The following is a 24725-nucleotide window of genomic DNA, read 5'->3' on the forward strand; positions in this document are numbered from 1 at the left end:
CGACGCGAGATGACGCACGAATGAATGTGGACTGTTCCATCAGAGGGCGAAGCTTCGGTGCAGTGTGAGTGGCTACAGACCGCTGCACTTAAATATAAACATTAGTCTACCTGGAGACTCAATGAGGTAATTGTAGATGTCGCCATAAGACGCGTCTGGCCATTTAGTGGGATCATTTTTTTCATTATCCTGTTCGGCTGAAAGGACACTGGCCATCGAAGCTCCCCCCTCTGATGGAACAGTCCACATTCATTCGTGCGTCATCTCGCGTCGTCCAGACTCCATGGGCACTCTGCACATGTGCATGCGGAATAGGTGCTTTAAAATGGGCTTTTTCTCTGCCGATTTAGTTCTGATCGATTAGGAATGGGTCCCGCCGTGTTCAGGAGATTGAGGCGCATAAACGTCTATTCGATCATGTCTCTAGCACCCCCACAGCCGTTTCTGCAACCACTTACATCACGGCTCTCATCAACATTCATTCATATGCTCCCCCCGCAATCTCCTCCCCGATTTCAATGTAATGCGGAAGTGTAGTGGTCTATCGTCACAAGGAAAGATGAAATTACATACCTGGGTTCCATCCTAGAGGCAAATCTTTCCTGTGACAAAATGGCATCCAATGTAATAAAAAAATATTCAGATTCAGAGTTTTATTTGCCACATGGAAACAATACAATCATAGAGTTTTTCATACAAAATCCTAAATACCATACCATGGGCAAAAGGAGCAGGAAGAAGAATAATTCTTATAGTTACCTGCCCCTTATTCCTAAACTAAACAAGTATTACTTGATGGTCGGCGTACAACCTAATTTACACAAAATTATCATTTATACCATATACAAAGAAACAAACAATCCACAGTTTAAACAAGAACAAATGATAATAATAATAATAAAGAATAAAAGAAAAAATAGAAAATATCTCACTATTCAGATCACATTTGACTTTCATACTGACTAAATATTTTTTTTCAAAGTCAACCAACAAACTAGATTCTTGTACCGGATCTCCTCTCCGGTAAACAAGAATACCCTGAAGACTCTGGCAGGAGCACTCATTCAAGGGTACTATACGACTATGCTTGCACCTCATGGTACCAAAGCACCTCAAAGGCGCTAAAAACAAAATTACAAACATCACAAAACAAACTGGTCAGACTACTTGACCTTACTCCTAGAACCCACCTCACCCCTGCCCACTTTGACTACCTAGGATGGCTTAGAGACGACAGAGTACAGCAACTTGCAATGGGCCTGCAAGATACACTACACCACTAAGGTACCCATGTACATGTCAAAATACTTCCCAAAGGTCAGTGAATACCATGACCACAACACCAGAGGGAGCTCCACAAATCACCAGATTCGGCTCAAACAAGGGACTAACCACGTTTCGCAATTATGCCACATCAATGTGGAACGCCCTACCCACAGCTGTAAAGGAATGTGAATCACTACCCACTTTCAAAACCACTCTCAAAGAGCACCTACAGGCAGGCAGGGTGCAAACCATGGGGGAGCTGGGGGAGCCATGGCTCCCCTATATGAGACATCAGCCCCCCCGAAAACATGATTTGTGAATTTTTGGGGGGTCTCTAAAATACTGACAATAAATGCTATTTTTGCCATGCATTTCTAATTTTTCTGTAATTTTCTGTATCGTCATCATCGTGTATAATAATAAAATTAGGGTATTTTGATTTGATGATTAATGATTTGCGCACTAATTCACCGTATTAGACAATAGCATAAATCTATGGGGTTGCGGCACTGCAGATATACCCTACTCGTAATAGATGCTATTCTTGCGTTTACCATTCGAAGCGTGGCGGCGCTGCAGCCTGCAGGCAGAAATCAAACTTCACCCGCCGTTTAAAATAAATAAATACAGGTATTCAGGATAATGTCGAAAGTTAAACGAAATATCAAAGAAGTAAGCCTTCTAACCAATTTTGGTTTTACAAAGAAGGCGAAGCAGCCTGCTGCAGGGACTATACTTCTGTGACATGCAGATTTTGAGAATTGGGCAGATCTTCACCATCAGGTGGGTGGCGATAATGTTGCATTTGTTTACTATAATAATGTTAGACTCGATGTGTTTGGTCGTGGACTTGTTGTTCGGTATTGGTTCATCCGTGTGTTTATGTGTAAATAGGACTGTTGTGTGTCACCATAATGTTGCATTTGCCTACTATAATAATGTTAGACTCGATGTGTTTGTTGTTCGGTATTGGTTCATCCGTGTTGTTCTGAAGGTCCAGATTAACACATAAAGTCCATGTTTATTATTTTGTATACCTTATATATTGTTTATGTATATAAGATATATATTTCACGTCGTCTATTTACCTAACAGTATTTATCATTCGCCTCTTTGCATATGTTCCATTCTTAACGCCGTAGGCGCACGCGCATGCACCTGTAGACAGCGTGAGCGCATGCGCGGGGTTTGAGGACATGCCCGGGCATAGTGTGTGAGAGCGAACCTGATAGAGAGCTGGGCCCCGTTCCCCGTACCTGGCTAACTGAGTTAGCCGGATAATTTTCAGCATAGCTTGACTTAAGCCAGACATTTCCATTCCCCGACGTTGGATTTTCTAAATCGCCATGGTAACAGATCAGAAAGTTTGAACCTGGTCGAGGGCAGGGTTAAGTTCAGTTAGCTGGATGAACCATGGCCACGCCCCGCAAAGAAATGCCAGCTCGCTTCCTGAAATATTTCTCACATTTGATTATTCATTCCATAAGCCTACTGCCAGCAGGCACGTTTAAAGAAATATAATCTGATTGATTGGGGTAATGAGGGACTTAAAATTAGCCTATAGATTATGCATTTAACTTGTCGGCGAGGCTATTGAGCCGTACTGCATTGTACCCATTCTGCAATCTGTTAATAAAGTTATAAATCAATCAATCAATCAATGCCGTTAGAAGATCAGGATTTCTGCGATCGACACCTGCTGTCTTTTCAGCTGAGGCGGCCGCGCGCAATTATCCTGAGTCTCAAGTCTGGTTCAAATGAACGAGACTGAATCTACCTTCGAGGAACAGGAACATCCCGGATTCAAACATCGGGTTAATTGAATCTGGATAATGGGACTTTTGATCAACTTAGTTGAACCAGGTACGGGGGAATAGGGCCCTGGACGGCTAGTTAGATACAACGACAATATTGTCGAGTCACCATTGGCAGAGCAGAGTGACTTGGTTTGAGCGAAGTGAAGTAAATAAGAATCTCTATAGATTTGCAGACGGGCAAAGAAGAAGGTAACGTTGAGAGACTTTGGGCTGAACCCAGCGACCTAGAACCTAGTGACCATGCCATCGGGCGTTTGGAATATTAGCTATTAAACCTGCCATCGGGCGTTTGGAATACAGGAACCAGGTCCGTACGAGACCCCCTATCCAGCGACGACAGGATTATACCACGTTGGTCTGCAGCTCTCTGGAGTAGGAACTCCAGAGAATATCGTCTCCATCCTTCTCTTGCTTCCCCCGTGCTGTTCACTCCGTATCCCTCCATTCAAAGCTCCAACGGTCTGGTACCAGTAGTTTAGGAACTATACTTACCTCGGACATTGTTGCATTGACATTATATTAGTAACAGGAGATCTGTGATATATAATATGTTTTGGCTTTAACATTAAAGTGATTATTCAACTTTGTATCACTGTCCCCTCGCAGTTAATAGAGTGTCCGCCATTTTGTGTACATTTAATGTCTGGCTAATTAATATTTAGTAGTGGTCTAACCTATCCTTTAAATACAGTCAGGGTCGTGTAGCCCCTTAGCTACACGTGTGTTTATGTGTAAATAGGACTGTTGTGTGTGAATTTTAGTGTTGTATCAGAGGGGTTAATCTGAGCATGTGTATATCAATATGTGCGTCTTCATCATGCATGCAGACACCTGTGTGGTGTGGACTACGTGTGGTTCTGTAACATTACTCATACCTATAGCCTATGTCAGCAAGCGTCACAGTAAAGTCCTCCCTGTGGGGTGTGTTGGTGATTTCAAAGCTGGTTGCACTGTGTTTTAATGACGCCACATGCACATGTGCGCATAAATGTTCCCTCGCGTACGCACAGACTAAAGACAATGCCTAATTGCCTCTATATGAATGGAATGTAACACATTTCATTCACAAGTTTTGTGTGAATGTATCTGAGAACGTACTTGAACACACCTGACGACCTGCGCTATTGTTATGCAAAGTTGCCAGGTGGTACTTAGCGAGTTGGCGCATCAGTCGAGTGCAGCGCATTCCTGTGTGCACGCGTGTGCACATCCGTGCATGTGCGTGTGCGTGTGGGTGCTCACAGAGCCGGTTGCACGGCGTGCAAACCCCGTCCCATGAGCAACGCACCCCTACCTACAGGAGACTGCAATTCGAAACTGGCCCCTGTAAATGTCCAAACCCAATCCCCTCCAATGTGCAATCTGTTAATAAAATGTTAAATCAATCAATCAATCAATCAATCAATCAATCAACACACACACCCACACACGTCTAGCAAATAGCCAACAGGCTAAATAAAACGGCAAAATACCACACGTTTAAAAAAGGATATAATTGTATTTTGTAGGCCTATACTTATTCGCAAGTCTTGCCTGGAGGGGTCAGGGAATTTAATCATTAATTATTTACGACTCATTCCACCATCTATTTTAATAACTTATTTTATTGTTCACGGATTCTTGATAGATACTTACTGAGACGGTCACTCGATGGGTGAGGAGGTTCAACATTCCTTATTTTACTGGCGGCCCTCGTGGTGATGAATCTGTCCTGATGCATGGGAGGGAGGGGCTGGAGATGCCTGTCGTGGTAAACCTATATAAAGAGATCCCCTCGACTCTCTAAGACCAGACGAGTTGATAATAAGAACCAGCTTTCAGTGAAGTTGCACAGCAGGTAACGGGACGCCAACATGAGTCGCAGCCCAGAACGAGTGTCCTCCTACCGCCGTCACTTCGAAGGCTTGGTCGCCGCCCCACCTGCGCTCCAGGTGCGGGTGTCCAGCCCGTCTCCCACCCGGAGAGAAGTGCGCCATCGTTCGGCCAGCTACAACCGGAGCGGAGGCACCATGATGGGGCGTAAGTCCCGCATGACCAGGTAGGTCATCGATCTACTGTAGATGTCAAGTGTGTTTGTGATTTTGAGTCAAGGCATTGCATGGCAAACCAACATGACATTTCAATGAAAAATAAGATTTTAGCAGCAGACGAGACGTTGGGGCACATGTTTGAACGGAAAATCCACCATAAAAATAGATTTCACATAATATCTTATTTCTATAATAGCCTAAAACCCACCTTTTCACTCGTGATTTTGACCTATAGCTGGGTTTATTTTTGTTTGTTTGTTTTGCTGTTCTTTTTTTTATATCCTACACTGTAAAGTGTCTTTGAGCATGTAGAAAAGCGTTAAATCAAATGTATTATTATTATTAGTATTATTATTATTATTATTAATAATTGTGCGGGCCGGGGCTCCACTCCACTGGTCAAATGACTTACTCGTCGTGAGTACGTCCGTTGATTTACATTTTACATTTACATTTAGTCATTTAGCTGATGCTTTTATCCAAAGCGACTTACAAGTTCTACGACAAGTCATCAGGAAGGGTACAACTCTATCAGCTGAGCAAGTTCATCAAAGTGTTGAGTGCTACAGTGTAGGTTAGTTTATTAGGACAAGTGCATGACAGTACGGTTAGTTAGGGTTAGATATTTTTTTTAAAGAAAAGCAATGTCCACAGCCGCTCCGTGTATAGTAAAGATATTCAAATGGTTTATTTGCAAAGTCTTTCTTTACAGAAGTGGTCCTAAATCTACTTTCCTAAATATTCTTGTCACTCATGCACATACTACAAGGTAAGAAAACTGTATTTTCCCAGTCTCCAAAATCACCGCCGACTCCACACAGGAAAATTCCTTCGTAGTGTACCAGCCGTGAGTGAATGAATGAATGAATGAAAACTTTATTTAACAGATTGCAGAATGGGTACAATACAGTACGGCTCAATACATACAATTGTTAAGGGGATGCAGACCTGAGAAAGACGTTTGTCTTGTTTCCATCAGGGTCCCCCATTTTCAATTCATATAGACATATATGACATACATGACATACAGTCAGTCAGTACTGCTACATCTATACATTTATGACATACCAGATTTGCAAATACAGTACTGTTTGTGATACAGAAGGAGTCAAGAAAAGGGAGTATATACATTTGACGTAGAAACTGTACATTGGAGGAGGTTGGGTAGGGGGGGTTGGGTACATTGGGATATTGACAACCATACTGGGTAATTTACATTGGAGGTGGTTGGGGGGGGGGGGGGCCGGGGGGCACACTGTATAAACAAGTAACACTGTACATTGAGGGGGGGGGGGGGAGGAGACACTGTACAAACAAACACAATTGTACATTGAACTATTGACAAAACCATACTAGGTAAATGACTGTACATTGGAGGGGGTTGGGTTAGGATATTTACAGGGGCCAGTGTTGAATTGCAGTCTCCCGTAGGTGTCCCTTGAGAGAGGTTTTGAAAGTGGGTAGTGATCCACATTCTTTTACAGCTTTGGGTAGGGCGTTCCACATTGATGTGGCATAATTGCGAAACGTGTTTAGTCCCTTATTTGAGCCGAATCTGGGTTTAACATGATTTGTGGAGCTCCCTCTGGTGTTGTGATCGTGGTATTCACTGACCTTTGGGAAGTATTTTGACATGTACATGGGTACCTTGGTCGTGTAGTGTATCTTGTAGACCAGGCCCATTGCAAGTTGTTGTACTCTGTCGTCTACTCTAAGCCATCCTAGGTTGTCAAAGTGGGCAGGGGTGAGGTGGGTTCTAGGAGTAAGGTCAAGCAGTAGTCTGACCAGTTTGTTTTGAGATGTTTGTAATTTTGTTTTTAGCGCCTTTGAGGTGCTTTGGTACCATGAGGTGCAAGCATAGTCGTAGTACCCCTGAATGAGTGCTCCTGCCAGAGTCTTCAGGGTGTTCTTGTTTACCAGAGAGGAGATCCGGTACAAGAATCGAGTTCGTTGGTTGACTTTTTTTATTACATTGGATGCCATTTTGTCACAGGAGAGATTAGCCTCTAGGATGGAACCCAGGTAGGTAATTTCATCTTTCCTTGTGACAATATTGTCACCCACTGTAACTGAGAAGCCGTCGGTCTTGCTGAGTTTGTTATTTGAACCGAAGAGAATGGACTCTGTTTTGCCCAGTATACTTGCTGGCTTCTGGCTTCAGTTCATTGTCGAGTCCATCCTTTCGGTCCCGTCCTCCAGTCTGGTCGAAGATGCAACTGACACAGAGAGAGAATCGTGGCTATAGAGACCCAAATGTTCTAGAAGGTTCGGTTATGACATCATACAGTGCCATCACGAATGTTCCAGAACGTTCTATCATGATGTCATACGGTGGTTCTAGAATGTTCTATGTTCTAGAAAGTCTATTATGACATCACCACACCGCTCTAGAAGGTTCTAGGTTCCAAAATGCCCTCTTATGACAAATACGTTCAATGACTTTATCTAAATAAATAATTTATACAATAACCGAAATATATATAGCTTTGGCTCTTACACAGATAAATCATAACATTCCCATAAATCATATCCTTCTATTTGAAATAATAATAATAATAATAATAATAATAATAATAATAATAATAATAATAATAATAATAATAATAATAATAATAATAATAATAATAACCAAAACACTCATGGCCTTTACACCGGCCCCTAATTGTGTCTACACAATTACTAAACAAATAACCTGGTCAGGTGAGTGTTCATTATAGCTGGCCATTCTTCTTCAAAAGTCCATCTTTCCGTCTTCTGGACATTCCTTGTCACAAAATAACAAAATCTTCAAGTCGATCCACAATCCACTTCACTCCAGAGCTTGCCATGGTGGTGTCTTGGAAAGGTGGGGTGAATCAAACAATACTCATGTTGTCTTCTCTTTCTTTCTTTTACGATACACCCATCAACTATACTAAAAACCAAGGAGCCCAACCAAACTCGGTGCCAGAGGTCACTAGTACAGGGCCCACCGTAGGAGGGCGGTCTTCACCACCGCCTCAGGCAGCCTCTTGGAGAAGAAGGACCTTGGTGATAGGGCTATCTAAAATGGTCGTCTTTGTCTTGACACGAACCCGACGCACAGGACGAATCACCTCAGACTGCGCCTGGAGGGAGAGGGAAAGATAGAGAAACTAGAGAAAGATAGGGGGGAGAAAGAAACTTCATTATAATAATAATAATAATAATAATAATAATAATAATAATAATAATAATAATAATAATAATAATAGTCTCTCCTTAAAGGGATAGTTCATGGTCCTTTCTCAGCACAATCCATGCTGTTCCTCGTACTATAGCTCCAGCTAGTACTTTAGTCACAAACCAATGCAAAGTCAATGGGGTCAAGTTGTCTGTATACAAGCCAGCTGACGGAGGCTCGCTGAAATCTACCCCACAGTGTGTACATCAAGTAAATTGCAGTGAGACTCAGTCAGTTTGTACAGACAGTCAGGAGCTTGACCCCATGCTGAGCGTCATTCAAATGGGACTCATTAGGATGTAATAATAACATAAAGAAAACTTCTGCGAGCACACAACACACAAGGTATATAGGCCACTATTCATTGGAAATGGACCGACTCCAAAAAGTGTCAAGAAATCATACAGGTATTTTGGGTTAATTGACAATTACTTTAAGCATGACGTTTACAACAACAACAACAACAACAACAACAACAAAACAGTGATTGATTGAATGAAAAACGACTAACTTTTGTACTGTCTTTTACTATTATGCACTTTGCTACTAAGGAATCTACCTTGCCTATATCACTAGTACTATGCTAATATGTCTACTACTATGCATTCAAGACTGTAGCACTCAAGTTCAACACTGTTTAATGACAACAATCTTTGACCCTTAGCTGCCAGCAGAGTTGTACCCTCTTCCTGCTGACTTGTTGTACAGAACTTGTACGTTGCTTTGGATAAAAGCATCAGCTAAATGACTAAATGTGAATGTAAATGAATGATGGATATATCCCCCTATATTCTGTAGTGCCCACACTAGTAGTGCCAGTATGGGGGCACTGTGTTACGGCACCGGGCCCAAACTGGACCTTGATGCGGCCGCAGCGGAGAACCAGGCCTTCCTGAGCACCCGCACCAACGAGAGACAGGAGATGGTGGCCCTCAACGACCGTCTGGCTGTGTACATTGAAACGGTAAGAGACCACATGGTACATACCACCATTGGAACTCATACAGTCTCCTAATAACTCAGTTCTGGGGGTATTGGTATAAAATGTCTCTTTGTCAAGCGTCAAGTGTAGGGTTAACCTTTATGTAGGGTGGTAGTGAAAGGGTTAACCCGTTGGTAGTGTGGTAGTGAAAGGGTTAACCTTCTGTAATTGTCGCAGTGAAAGGGTTAAACCGTTGGTAGTGTGGTAGTGAAAGGGTTAACCTTCTGTAATTGTCGCAGTGAAAGGGTTAAACCGTTGGTAGTGTGGCTAGTGAAAGGGTTAATGATCCCCATGGTGATATCCATGTGTCATGGCGGCAAGTAGAAATAGTTATAGAACATAGAACAAAGTGTAAAGTAATAATAATGACAATGGTAATAACAGTAGTAGTAATGAACAGTAGTGAGTGGCAGGATTCAATCAGACATGATTGGTCCATGACATGGTCCAAACCGTCATAATGACACACTGCACCCAGAGTCCATACTGTGTTTATTATTAAAACAGTCCTAACAGTTCTCAAGTTCACCAGCCGTTGTTACATTCACATCCTTTCTATTGAATACACTTCTTGCCTCTGTTGATTGTCTCTCAGACACCCTCACCGTCTCTACCAATACCAAAGATGTGGTGTGTTATTTATAATCAACGGTCTATTCTACAGTATGTCTCGCACTGTAGTACATGAGTTTTTTTTTATTCGCATTCGACTAAGAGGTTGGCAGTCGACTACGGCTCCTTTCGATCGATTAGTCGACTATTCGACTAGTCGAGGTCAGCCCTAATAAACACCAAGAGAAATGCCTATACATTTAGTCCCTCCCATAAACAAATTATATAATTCTGATATCCCACCCCCTACTCCTTTTGTCCATTACTCGACTGTTTCCAAACGCAACTTATTAAAAAGTAATGTTCTTCAGTTACGACCTTCTTATAGGTTCTTGTTGCCCCCGTGTCCCTCTCTCTGTAGGTGCGCTCGCTGGAGTCCAAGAACAAGCTGCTGGAGGCTGAGATCGAGGCCCTTCAGAACCGCTTCGTGAAGCCGTCGGGCCTCAGGCTGCTGTACGAGGCCCAGCTCAAGGAGCTCCACAGGGTCGCAGAGCAGATGAGAGCGCAGAGGGTGAGTGATGATGTCACACAGAGGGTGAGTGAGGTCACACAGAGGGTGAGTGATGAGGTCACACAGAGGGTGAGTGAGGTCACGCGGGTGAGTGATGAGGTCACACAGAGGGTGAGTGATTACGTCACACAGAGGGTGAGTGATGAGGTCACACAGAGGGTGAGTGATGAGGTCACACAGAGGGTGAGTGATGAGGTCACACAGAGGGTGAGTGATGAGGTCACACAGAGGGTGAGTGATGAGGTCACGCAGAGGGTGAGTGATGAGGTCACACAGAGGGTGAGTGATTACGTCACACAGAGGGTGAGTGATGACGTCACACAGAGGGTGAGTGATGACATCACACGTCGTCACGTCATGGACCCCGGCAGCACATACTGCTGCGGACAACAATCCGGTTATACATTATGACTACATCACTTGAGCTGTGGGTCGCAGCGGCCAAAGAAGGTTAAGGCCACTATCTAGCAGCGGAGCGGGGTTGGGGTGTTGGTCCTGGGGGGTCCGGGGGTCCTGGGGTGGGGGGGGTGGGAGTGGGAGAGGAAATGTCTTTTGTGGTGTCTGTGATAATATCATTTGTTTTTATTTTTAGGTTCTGTATTTATAATTTTTGTTATTTCTATCGTCATTCTATTGTCATTATTGTTATTATTATTGTCCTGTGAAGTCATGTCTATTATTACTATTATTGTATTATGTGCCGTCATGTTTTGTTTTATATTCCATGTAAAATAAAATTTTATCAAACCTTTTTTTTTTTATTATGAGACTACATCACCATTACAAAGAGCTCCCACATGCCGCCGTCTTCTTAACTTGCTCAGGTGTGCAAAGTTTCGACTGTTTGATAAAACTCACGATCGACCGTTTATGTGGGTTGCAGTTGAGTGGGGATAATGGAGGTTGTTTCTATTGCTGGCCACAAGAAAGGTCTGGAGAAACCCACAGTATAAAGCGTTATTAAATGTTAACACACACATCAGGCCAAAACATGATGGCATTTACAGATTCAACCTTTAACTGTTTTGTGTGTTGTTTTTAACCCTGGTGTTCCCTGGTCTGTGTAGGACCTGGCCTTGGCCGGCAGGGAGGCCATGACTGGTCATCTGGAGGTGCTGAAGGTCAAGTACGAGGAGGCTCTGGAGGCCAGGAGGAAGGCTGAGCTGGAGATCGAGGCGTTCCGCCCGGTAAGAGCTCGACACACAGTACATACAAATGTGAAGACATGTGAAGTCCTTTCTCAGAACAAGCCACGCTGTTCCTCATACTAGCTCTGGCTAGTTGGCCACCGCAAACTAATGCAAAGTCAATGGGGACAGACTCCTGTCTGTACAAGCTGATTGAAGTTCACTGGAATCTACGTTGTGAGCTGCACTGTGGAGTACATTTCAGTGAGCTTCAGTCGGCTTGTACAGACAGGAGCTTGAACCCATTGACATTGCATTGCTTTGTGGCTAACAAGCTGGGAGCTAGCACGAGGAACAGCATAGATTGGGCTGAAAGAGGATTCTACCACATCATCTGAATCTGAAACTGAATCAAACCATAAACAAGGTGGCCTGTTGGGATGTTCGATCCTAATGTGAAAAACTGATTTTTATATGTCTGCTCATTTTACCCTTGCTATTATTTTACTTATTTCTACTTTTATCTTTATGCCCCACTATCCGCTGGGTGCATACTATGACCTTCATCATGTTTTGTAACAGATTACAGAAATTCTAGAAGCCTATTGGAACGTGAGGTTCTGATATGATTTGATTAATATATCTGCATTATTTGATCCCACTTTATGCTTTGCTCTTGCTGCTTGTTTTACACTGATTTTATGTCTTATTTCTTATTGATGTAAAGCACTTTGAACTGCAATTCCCTGTATGAAAGGTGCTATACAAATAAAGTTATTATTATTATTATCATTGGTAAGTATAGGAAATAGGACTACGGTTAAAGAAATCAGAGCTATCTCTTTAAGCCAGATGTTTTTTTCCCAAGTGGTAATGGGTAGAATGTGGTTAGGGGGATTGGTCTTCTACCATTCAAACACAATACAACATTAAATCGTTGGCTCAAATGAAACACGGTCGCCTGTCTTTCAGGATGTGGATAGAGCAACTTCAGCACGTATTGTCCTGGAGAAACAGTTGGAAAACCTGGAGCTTGAGCTGGCCTTCCTGCAGAGGGTTCACAAGGAGGTAATTGTGATTTTGGTGTGTGTGCGTGTGTGTGTCAGTCTGTCTATCTATAATCTTTTGTGTGAGTCAATAGCTGGTCACCATTTCGCATGCGAGTGGGCAATTACAGTTATGGCAGGATTATGACTTGTGACTGAGAGTCTCTGAGATAACGTACTAGATGGGTAGCCAATGACTACGAGTACAAGGGGAGCAATTAGCAGCAGAGTGTGAAGACCGCATGGAAAACGGTGTGTGTAAATACAGAGAATAAGGGTCGAGGGTCGAGTCATTTTGGAGTGACTTCAGGTCAAAAGGTTTAGACGTCGACAGAAAGGAACGTTATACTTTGGCGGTTGACTAAAATATGTTCATTGCGTTAACCGTATCAAAGTTGAATGTGGCGTTTCAGAATAAGAGAATTGATTTTTTTTTAGCATTTTGTTTTTTTTAGATTTAGATTATTGGATTATTAGATTATATATTGTAACTATTTATTGTAGGGCAAATATAACTGAGAGGGCATACATATACATACCCTCATCTCGCACCGTGTTGCCCATATGCACATGTCCAGAGTTAATTATATTGATTTGTTATATTGTTTACACTGCTTTTTTATTACCTGTACCTCCCCTCACTATGAATTGAAAATGGGGGACCCTCCCTGATGTAAACAAGACAAAAGTCTTTCTCTGGTCTGCATCCCCTTAACAATTGTGTGTATTGAGCCGTACTGTATTGTACCCATTCTGCAATCTGTTAAATAAAGTTTTCATTCATTCATTCATTCATTCATTCATTCATTCATTCATTCATTCATTCATTCATTCATTCATTCAGCCTGAATTTCCCCAAGGGGATCAATAAATGAATATCTTATCTTATTATCTTATCTAATCTAAGCCCTCTTATGTTTTTTTTTTATCCACTTTTTCTCCCATTTTCTTTCTATATTTTCTCCCATCCCAATTTCGTATCATCCAATTCAACCCTCCCCTGTCACGAACGCTGTTTCTTGCCTCCCACAAGCCGGCTGCAATGTGGACTAAGTCATACATAGCACAAGTCCCCTCCGGTACTTGAGGTAACAGCAGTCGCATCTTTTCACCTGCGCAGCTCGATCTCTCAGTGGCGAGGAGTAACGCGTGTGAGGCTCACGCTGCCCCCGACACTTCCTGATTCTACTGCGCAGGCGCACCAACCGACCTGTAGGAGTCGCTGTCCACAACGCCCGATCCCCACCCATCAGTTTCCCACCCCCTAATACGGCCAATGTGTATTAGTATGAACGACCAGCTAAACTGAAAGCAATGTGGAGCGCTGGGCTCGAACAGGCAAGCCCAGCGTCTCCGTCATTCGTGGCGAGCGCCTTGCCCACTACGCCACGTAGCCGCCCCCTAAGCCCTCTTATGTTATTATTATATTATATAAGATGGTGAACGCTGGTCGGATATTATAAACCAGAACCCTATACTGTGTACAGGAAAACAATTCTCTGCAAATGAAGAAATGTGGCAACTAATACTGCGCACGTCTGATTCCGCAACTATTTTGACCTTTGACACGTCCTGACAGGAAATCGAGGAACTGATGCAGCAGATCTACTCGACAGTGTCCAGGGTGGACGTTTCTTTCGCCCTACCCGACCTCTCCGACGCCCTCAAGCAGATCCAGTCTCAGTATGACAGCATCGCCGCCAAGAACCTACAGGTGCGTGGAATGGACTGCATTTACAGTATATGGACTGACTGCATTTACAGTATATATGGACTGCATTTACAGTATATGGACTGCATTTACAGTATATATGGACTGCATTTACAGTATATGGACTGTATTTACAGTATATATGGACTGACTGCATTTACAGTATATATGGACTGTATTTACAGTATATATGGACTGACTGTATTTACAGTATATATGGACTGCATTTACCGTATATGGACTGACTGTATTTACAGTATATGGACTCCATTTACAGTATATGGACTGCATTTACAGTATATATGGACTGCATTTACAGTATATATGGACTGCATTTACAGTATATGGACTGACTGTATTTACAGTATATGGACTGCCATTTACTGTATAGAACAGCTTTTATCCAAAGCACTTTAAAACTTTTTTTTTTATCCACTTTTTTCTCCCATTTTCTATTTTTCTCCCATCCAATTCAACCCTCCCCTGTCTTTGAACGTTGTTTCTTGCCTCCCACAAGCCGGCTGCAATGTGGACTAAGTCATACATAGCACGAGTCCCGTCCGATACTCGAGGTAACAGCAGTCGCATCTTTCCACCTGCGCGGCTCAATCTTTTAGCGTCAGGGGTCTGGGCTTTGGAGGGGCCCCGCCCCCGTCGCTTCCTGATTCTACTGCGCAGGCGCACCAACCGACCTGTAGGAGTCGCTGTCCACAACGCCCGATCCCCACCCATCAGTTTCCCTCCCCCTAATACTGCCAATGTGTATTAGTGCGGACGACCAGCTAAACTGAAAGCAATGTGGAGCGCTGGGCTCGAACAGGGAGGCGTACCTGTTCGAGCCCAGTCTCCAGTATTCATGGTGAGCGCCTTGCCCACTGCACCACGTAGCTACCCTAGCACTTTACAACTTATGCCTCACATTCACACATTCCAATTTATGGTGGAAATGTCTTTATCTATTTAAAGGAAAAGACAACATTCAGGTACCCGCTGACACAAATATAATGGAATATAATTGCTTTCAAATATTTATTCTCCTGTATCGTTTCTGCACATTCAAAACATATCAAACGTGAATCATGTGTACATATCAACAACAAATCTTGACCGTCAAAAAATAAATTCACCTCTTCTCAATATTGAGGGGGACATGTCCCCCTGCAACCCCTCTTTAATCTACGCCTAATATAAGTACACTATATTAGTTCAAGTTCAAGTTTCTTTATTATTTGTCATACAGAAATACAGAATACTTTGCATGAAATGTTTCTTTCTGTTTTGCTCCTGAGAGTGTGCTAGATAATAACAAGATAGTATAAATAAGTATAATAAGTATAAAATAGAAAGTCAAGAAGTCAAGTAAAAACAAGTATACCTCTATACAGTATGTACATCTGGTACAAAAATGGTGAGGTATAGCTTAGCTTGTGGTGCCACCTTGTGGTGGTGAGGTGCAATAAGGAATAAGGGATAAGGAATGAGAGATGTGCAATTCCCTTACCAATAATATAAATATAAAGTGTAAAGTGTAAAAGTGTAGAGTGTGGTAAAGTGGGTGCTACAGTGTGTTGTTTATTTAAAGTGAGTGTGTGTGCTGTGGGTGTGTTGATGGCCTGTTATTGTTCATTGTTCAATCATTATTCATTGAGCATTGGTTATACAGTTACAGTTTTACCACAACGTGTGTTGTTGTTGTGTGCGGGTGGTTACCCAGGAGATGGACAGCTGGTACAAGACCAAGTTCCAGGACCTGAACGTGGCATCGACCAAACACGTCCACGGCGTCCGGAGCGTCCGAGAGGAAGTGACGGGTTATAAGAAGGAAGTGAGTATCATTCACGATTCTCCTTGACCTGCCGGACATAAGTAGTAACACGGGTCATTGTCATTAATCACATTGTCTTTCCTGATATTTAGTTTCATTCATAACTTTTGAACAATAGATGATATTTATAATCTGTCAACTGTTCTATATTGCCCACAAGATTGGCTAAATATCATACACTCAAATTATTCTTATCCCAAGTAAGTAAAGTGCTTGAAAATTATTTAGTTTCTTCAAGTTCAAGTTCAACTACATATGAAGAATAATAACAATAATAATGATGATAATCATACACATATTTTATATCATTGGAAAGCCCTAGTTGTTACCTTCAGAATGGTACCAAATATGAGGTACTTTGAAATACCCAGTAACTAATAATCTATCACAAACCCATGAAGTTCAAGTTCAGGATTCACATTCATTCATTTCTGCTTTGCACTAGATAGTACTGTACATTAGTACACTGCATAGTATTGTGTATTGTATATTATATGGTAACTCAGAACATTGTACATATGTCTATACCGAACACTGTGACCTCATTTTTCTTCTTCTGTTCTGTTCTGTTATGTTATTTGATACTATCTTGTCTAGCACAGTCTCTGGAGCGTAACAGTAAGAAGCATTTTGTATGAAAGTATTCCGTACTTCTGTATGACAACTATTAAAGAACTTGAGGATGGTTCAGATTTGGGACGCTAGGTGTAAAGTGTCGCGGTGTGTGTGTGTGTCTGTGTGTCTGTCTGTGTGTGTCTGTGTGTCTGTCTGTGTGTGTGTGTGTGTCTGTGTCTGTCTATGTGTGTGTCTGTGTGTGTGTCTGTGTCTGTCTGTGTGTGTGTGTCTGTGTGTGTGTGTGTGTGTGTGTGTGTGTATGTGTGTATGTGTGTGTCTGTGTCTGTGTGTGTGTCTGTGTGTGTGTGTCTGTGTGTGTGTGTGTCTATGTGTGTGTGTGTGTCTGTGTGTGTGTGTCTGTGTGTGTGTGTCTGTGTGTGTGTGTGTGTCTATGTATGTGTGTGTGTCTATGTGTGTGTGTCTGTCTGTGTGTGTGTGTGTCTGTGTCTGTCTATGTGTGTGTCTATGTGTGTGTGTGTGTGTCTATGTGTGTGTGTGTGTCTAGATGCTCAACAAGGAACGTGAGTTGGAGACACTGAAGACGAAGAACGACTATCTGGAGTCGCAGATCCGTGACGCGTTGGAGAAATACAAGAAGAAGGAGGTGGACCTGCAGGTACAGGAGGGGAACTGACTTCTACCTCGTAGATCTGTTAAAACCCCATCAGTGATCCAAACGTAAACAAACGTAGGACGCATCACTGTACAATCTATTCACTAATTGGTTGGACTTCACTGGCTACACGCAGGTTGCAGCACTGGTATGTTTATTTTATATATAAGGCTGTTCTTGGAAAACTTCCATCAGTTCCAAGCTTGAATTAATTCAAAAGTCGCTCAACCTCAGATCCAGCACCTGGATGCGCATTTTAAAATACCGCCCGTGCGGACTGAGGCAAGTAAAAGAAGCCTATTTTATTTTGGTCCTTGGTCCTGGAATGACCTCCAGACACGTCTCAAATTGGCCTCTCCGATCTCCTTGTATTGTTTTAAACAAAACATATCGGAAATCCTTTCCATCTGCTGCTCCTGCTTTGATGTTGCATTTTTTATTTGGGTTGATTGCTATCGTTTTATTGTGCTTGTATTTTGTTAAACTGAATTAATTTTAAATATCGGTTGTATGGTAGTCTACTGTGTGTGTATTGTGTCTTGTTATGTATGTCTTGTCATAATTCGTGCTTGCCTTCTTGGCCAGATCACCCTTGAAAAAGAGACCTCGGTCTCAATGGGTTTTTATTTTCTGGTTAAATAAAGGTTTGATGAAACAGATGGCCCCTCCACCACAGAGACAGAGACATTTTCATTCTCTGGTGGATTTACTGAACTCTCAATACAAAGACTAACACTAAACAGTTACACAAGAGTTTCGTTCTTTTCTGTACATCTACACGTCAAGCTCTTCAAGAATATGACATAAAGTGAATATACCCACATTTATATGTCTGATTACTATTAGAAAAATCTCTCGATTGACAGCATATAGATTTACATTCCCTCAGGCAGGGCTGGACTGGGGAAATAATTCATACCGGGAGATATAGCGCGAAATATAGCCCCAGTCAGGCCACTTTTTAAGCGGGGGGTCTGGGGGTCCCCCACCAGGAAATTTTTTGTTACAAAGACTTAATTTCCTGCATTCTGGTGAATTTTAGTGCATGTGAATCACAAACTAATGAGTCAACAATTGCTTAGTACAATGTACTGTTATGCACCTCAAATAAAACTGTTGTGGCACTAGCAATGCTACTCTCTCCACCTTCAAAAAGAAAAAAGCAAGAGCACAACATATTTTTCTATTTACTATTATAACACAGTTAACCACTCTCTCCACCTATTCAAACAGAGCAAGAGCACAATACCACTTTACTGATGCACTACCCATCAACAGTTAAAATAGCCCTTTACACAAACATTAAATAACAGACCTTTCATTACAATACTATAATAACAGTAGCCACTGCCAGAATAGTGACACATGTATCGCGTGTGGTGAGCACACGCATGCATGCACAACGAAGACAGAAGATTGCGTTGTCTCAATCATTTTAACTATAAAATTAGCTCAAAGTATGATCTCACTGACTGAAATTTCCAACAAAAAGCATCAATTGTCAAATAATATTGATCACATGACATGACTAGACTAGATGTTTTTGAGGGAATTAGAAAGGGAACAACAACTTAACCCTTGTGTCTGATCAGATTCTTATTTTTTTGATAACTTTGCAGTGATTATGTTTGTAGCCAATATATGTGGCAAAGGATAATCTTTGAATTATCTTGGATTATTTTTTACTTTCTCTTTCATAAATTGTTTATTCAACTTCAGCCCCGATCATAACCACCACATATTGTTTTTTGTAATGTCAGATTTAACAACTCCTTTCAGAAAAGTGGGAGTATTTCATTTTTAATCTGAAGTTGAATAAAATATTTATGGAAAAGAAAGTGGGAAATTATTTCAACATATAAATTTTTTTAATGGCGTTTTTCCAATTTGGTCCCCTATTATGGTAAGAGTATAACACTTTAGTTTTCAGACACAAGGGTTAAATTATTTATTTTCTTGGCAGATTTAACATTGGGCTTTTGACAGGGGAGATGATGCATTGCATGGTAACATTAGCTCGCTAACATCCACATGTTTATTTTTATCACTGACTAACCTGCTGGTTCCTTGACCTTGGTGCAAGAAAACATTGATAAATGTTGCAGGATTTAGCAGCATCTCCTGTAAGGGCCTTTCTTTTTCTTTGTTTTATCCCTCTCTCCTCCACCCTTTCGCTTTCTTCCACTGTCCATCTTGACATCAACGTTAATTGACTTTCGCTCTACTGTATCTCTCCCAAGTCCCTCACTACTGCCTGGCTGTTATTCTGCATCTGAGTGCCATCTGCCATTCCATTTGCCGCCTCCGCTGTCAATCAGTTGTATCGCCTGGTCCCGCCTCCACCAATCACAAGCGGCAGCACAGCTCCATTTGTGTGCGTGTGATCCGCGAGAGGGAGAGAGTCAGATAGTTCTCCAACTCTGTCGCAGACAGTGAAATCCTGGTTGTTCCCCACCCACCTAGGTTATCTAACTATCGCACCGCTACAACTAGAAACAATGGCCTGGCAAAAAAAATAATAATTATAATAAAATAATTTTTTTTTTCTTTTTATATAATTATTATATTTTTTTATCTGTGCAGGCCAGGCCACCGGGAAAACTCACGGTGCTCCCGATGGCCAGTCCAGGCCTGCCCTCAGGCCATTCAAGTGTCTCATGGAATAAAGCAAACGCACCAGCAATTATTTATTTAATTTATGTTTTTGTAGGTTTTTTATTGATTTTTGCTACCGAGCAGTCCGGTAGAGAGAGAGAGAGAGAGAGAGAGAGAGAGAGAGAGAGAGAGGAGGAATGGGAGATAGATTGGGGAAGACATTATGCAAGGATCACCGGGTCCGGGAGTCGAACCCGGGTCAGCCGTGTAGCACCGTAGTGCTGTATGCAGTGCGCTACTCGGGCGCCCCCTCACATCAGCAATTCTAATGAAATATACATTTTGGATTTTCCTGTGTGGCTTGAATCTCCCAGAGAAAAATATAGCTATTCTACTTTTTCTATTTCAATTCTATTCCCCTCTACTCTTACAGGAGCGCATCGAGGCAATGAAGCTGGACATCCAGGTGACCAAGGGGAAGATCGCTCTGCTGATGAGGGAATACCAGGCCCTGCTCAACGTCAAGATGGCCCTGGAGATCGAGATCACCACCTACAGGTAGGTGTACTACTGGGTATTGTAAATCAATGCCATCACAAAAATCGATTGCATCAAATCAATACTACCTTAGTATTGAAATATGTTGAGACAAAAAAATTAAAATGTTCAATCTGTATCGAATAACTGATTAAAAATAGAAGAAATTATGTATATCATATGGTATTTATTTAGTATATATATTACATATTTATAGGTATATTTATATAAATGTATTTATATATAACTGTATTGGATTGTATAGAGATATATGAGTTTATACATATAATTAATAGATTAAATTATAATTTGTGATAGTTGAAAAGGGGTAGGAATTTTAAAAAGTGTATACTTCTTCCTACTCCTTTTTCAAACAGGGTAAACTATGATTTGTTTATCTGTTTCTCTTTTTGTTGTCTTTTTTTATTTTTTGTATTATGTCAAATTAACAGATATGTTTTTGTCTTTATACTTGTTCGAAAATAAAAATCTTTCATTCATTCATTCATTACCTGATTTAAAAGTAACCTTGCCAAGCCAGCTCCTAACAATCTGCTTCCGTACATGTCTGGCCCGGCAGGAAGTTGATCGAGGGGGAGGACATCCGCCTGAGCGGCATGTGCGGCAACATGTCTCTGATGGGAGGAGCTTCCAGCACCACTGCTCTCTGGGCCAGCACCGGTGGTGCCACCTCCGCCTCAGCTCCTCCTGGGGGCCTGGGGGGCCTGGGCGCCACCCCCTCTACTGCTCACGGAGACGGGAAGCCACTGGGAGATGCTGCCCATAAGCCAGCGGAGCTGCATTCAGCAGAGAGCCAGACCGACATCATCGTGGAGGAGGAGCAGGCAACGGAGATGACCGAGAGGAAGACTGTGCTCATCAGGTAGAGGAAGACTGGACTCATCATATACTGTAGTCAGAGCAGTATGACATCGTAACCCTTTCACTGCCACACGACAGAAGGTTAACCCTTTACTATCACACTACCGACGGCCGACGGGTAACCGTCGGTAGTGTGATAGTAAAGGGTTAACCTTCTGTCGTGTGGCAGTGAAAGGGTTAACCTGCTCTTGTGTGGCAGTGAAAGGGTTAACATTCTGTGTGTTGTCGCAGTGAAAGCGTTAACCGTTTGGTAGTGCGGCAGTATGAAATCTTAACTGAAATGTTACATAAAGGAACACGCCAACTTTTGGGGGAAATTTGCTTATTTGCCATCTACCCTGGAGAGTTAGACAAGCGGATACATACGCTTTTCTTCTCTGTGCATGCATTAGGCTTTAGGGAACAGCCGCTCCGTTAGCCTAGCTTAGCATCATTCACTGGAAGTAGGTGTGCCCGTGTAGCCTAGTTCCCAACAGTCACGAAATACAATGGGGGAAATAAGTATTGAACACATCAACATTTTGTTCAGTAAATGTATTTCCAATGAGTGTATTCAAGCGAAATTTGCACTAGACGTTTGTATTAACTCAAGAAATCCAGACAAGAAATCTAAACATTAAAGTCCATATGTAAATAAAGTTATGTGTAATAAAGTGGAATGAAACAGGAAAAAAAGTATTGGACACACTAAGAAAAAGCAGTACACATGGGCGGTCGGGTGGCGTAGCGGAGATTGCGCTCGTCACCAATGCAAGAGGCTGTGGTCTCGACTCCCGGAGTCAGCATTGCCCTGCGGCTTGGGCCGGTCGTCATACTAACTCGTTTGGCTGGGTTAGGGGGAGGGAAGCCGTGGGCGGTAATCTGGCATTGTGGACAGGTCAGGTCTGGGCGCCTGCTCAGCGAAAGGCAGGAAATGGTGAAGGCAGCGTGACCTCCCACGCGTTACGCTTCACCAATGAGAGTCCTCGCTGCCAGGTGAAAAAAGAGTCACTGGCTGTCTCCACATGTGTCGAAGGAAGCATGTGGTGGACTTCAGGGTTCCCTTGTACCGACCAGTAGGGGGAACATGCGCACAACAACCAGGTAGGGGAGGGGGGGAATTGGCATAACGACAAAAAATTGGGATGGGGAGAAAAATAGAAAATCGGGCGGAGAAAAAAAGAGGATACAAAATATATATATATATATATATAAAAAAAAGCAGTACACCCCAGTAGGGCTGTCCCTGACTAAGGTTTGGATAGTCGACTATGAATGGTCGAAATTAGCCGATAGTCGACTATTAGTGGACTATGAAGAAGAAAAAAAAATTGGAAAAAATCACACCTGAATACTGCGGGTGATTAGTTACATCATACAGAAAGCATCCTTGGAGCTGTCATTACAAACAAAGGCTTCTCTACTAAGTATTGAATTAATTTCAGTTAGTGTGTTCAATACCTTTTTCCTATGTCATTCCACTTTATTACACATAACTTTATTTATGTATGGACTTTAATGTTTAGATTTTTTGTCTGGATTCCCTGAGTTAATACCAAAGTCTGGTCAAAATTTCACTTGAATGGCCACATTGGAAATATATTTACGGGACAAAATACTGATGTGTTCAATACTTATTTCCCCCATTGTACACTCCAAATACAGATCTGCTTGTCTAACTCGAGGGTAGATGGCAAATAAGCAAATTTCCCAAAAAGTTGGCATGTTCCTTTAACCAGGCTCATTAAGACGCCTTATTTTAGCATCTTAAAAGTGAGCTTACATTATTTTATAGATAAAGGTACTTGGTACAGGAGCAGGCTGTCTGAAAAATAACAACATAACACACTTTCTTCTTAATCTCGTGTCCCCCCTCCTGTCGTTCCTTTCCTCCCAGAACAGTTAAGACAGACGAGGACAGTTACGAGAGTGACACACAGGAGCGCACTATCACCATCTCTGGAGCAGCCAACGACACAGACGAGGACTAGGCACCGTGGAATCCAACCCCCAACCCACCCCTGCACTCCACAATACAAAATATGTGCAACAGGAGTTTTAGGTCATGTACTAGGGCTCGGCAATAATAGGCCTGTACTTTTCATTCATCATTTACCATCTACCATGTAATCGAATCATGTTTTTATTTTGTTTTATATTATTATCATATAATATATAACACAATTTGGTGTCTTAAGTTAATGATGGAAACTAATTAATATTAAATGAAATATTTGAGATTGTGAATTGAAAATGTTTCAGCTCGATGCCTTGTGACTGGATGTGAACAATGTGATTTTCCATACCTAAACAGATATATGTATACAGAGTTCCCACAGACATTGCAAAATGAAATGCAAGGACTTCAAGTACTTTTCCAAGCACTATTTATTATTTTATAAGGATACAATTCACTTTTAAATGCAGATTTCTTTATTGAAAAAAATATCGGATCCAATATTTATGGCTTAAAACCAATTTCCGACAATTAGTTACACTTTAAATAAAAAAATTATATTTCTTGATTCAGAATTCTTTTTATCATGGATGAACAAAACTTTCAATGCGAATGGTTGATTTGAATTTCAAGGAATTTTTAAGCACCTTGTTAAAAAATGTGCTGTTTAAGGAATTCCAGGCCTTGACTTTTTTTCTTTTTCTTTTTTTAAGCACTTTAAGCACTTCAAGGACCTTGTGTGAACCCTGGTTTCAGCTTGATGCCTTGTGACTGGATGTGAACAATGTGATTTCCATAACTAAACAGATATGATATATATAGTCTTATCACCCAGTGACTGACTCAAATCTGGAGAAAAAAAATCTAAAATATGCTGAGGATATTCATACACAAGAAGATATAATGTACTTTTATTTATTAAATTTGAATGACATTTTATTTAATGTTGTACCAAATAACCCAAACCTTGTGCCCAAGACTCTGTGAGTTGTGTCTTTGCTCTTGCCTGCTCCTAACCTCCTCCCAGCCGCTCAATGCTTCACTGTTAGCTCTTTTAACCTTCCTGTGTGTCAGGATCCAACACCAAAAGCAATACAATTAAAAACGGCAAGCAATTACATTATGCGTTGTGTGGTCTTCATTTGAAATAATTCATAGTATTTGTTTACTTCATCACTGCAGACATCTTGGTGGGCAAACAAAAGGTGATTGTAATTAAATGACAACCATGGCCAATGAGTTGTGTCCATCACATTGCCCCATATTTGTACGAAATACAGGACACCAGGGCCGTGCAGAGACCTTTAGAGGGGCAGGTGTGAACATTTTAAAAAGGGCACATGTATCAAAATGTTAGAACACCAACTACAGCGTAACATAACCAGCCAAACTATAGCACATTAGCAACCAATATTCAG

General features: G+C 41.8%; 1 protein-coding gene across 1 annotated transcript; it reads left to right on the forward strand.

The window, feature by feature from the left end:
- Nucleotides 1–4936: 4936 nt before the first annotated feature.
- On the forward strand, nt 4937–23341 carry ngs (notochord granular surface; the record flags this gene model as incomplete). The annotated part of the gene is made up of 11 exons (XM_084330546.1): nt 4937–5121; nt 9126–9279; nt 10271–10420; nt 11488–11607; nt 12520–12615; nt 14173–14307; nt 16019–16129; nt 17250–17360; nt 20386–20510; nt 21070–21372; nt 23248–23341. 11 exons carry the CDS (start codon nt 4937–4939, stop codon nt 23339–23341), a joined length of 1584 nt encoding a protein of 527 aa, XP_084186672.1.
- Nucleotides 23342–24725: the final 1384 nt, after the last annotated feature.

Source organism: Notolepis coatsorum (genome assembly GCF_963971535.1).
Source record: "Notolepis coatsorum genome assembly, chromosome: 15".
Classification (NCBI taxonomy): domain Eukaryota; kingdom Metazoa; phylum Chordata; class Actinopteri; order Aulopiformes; family Paralepididae; genus Notolepis; species Notolepis coatsorum.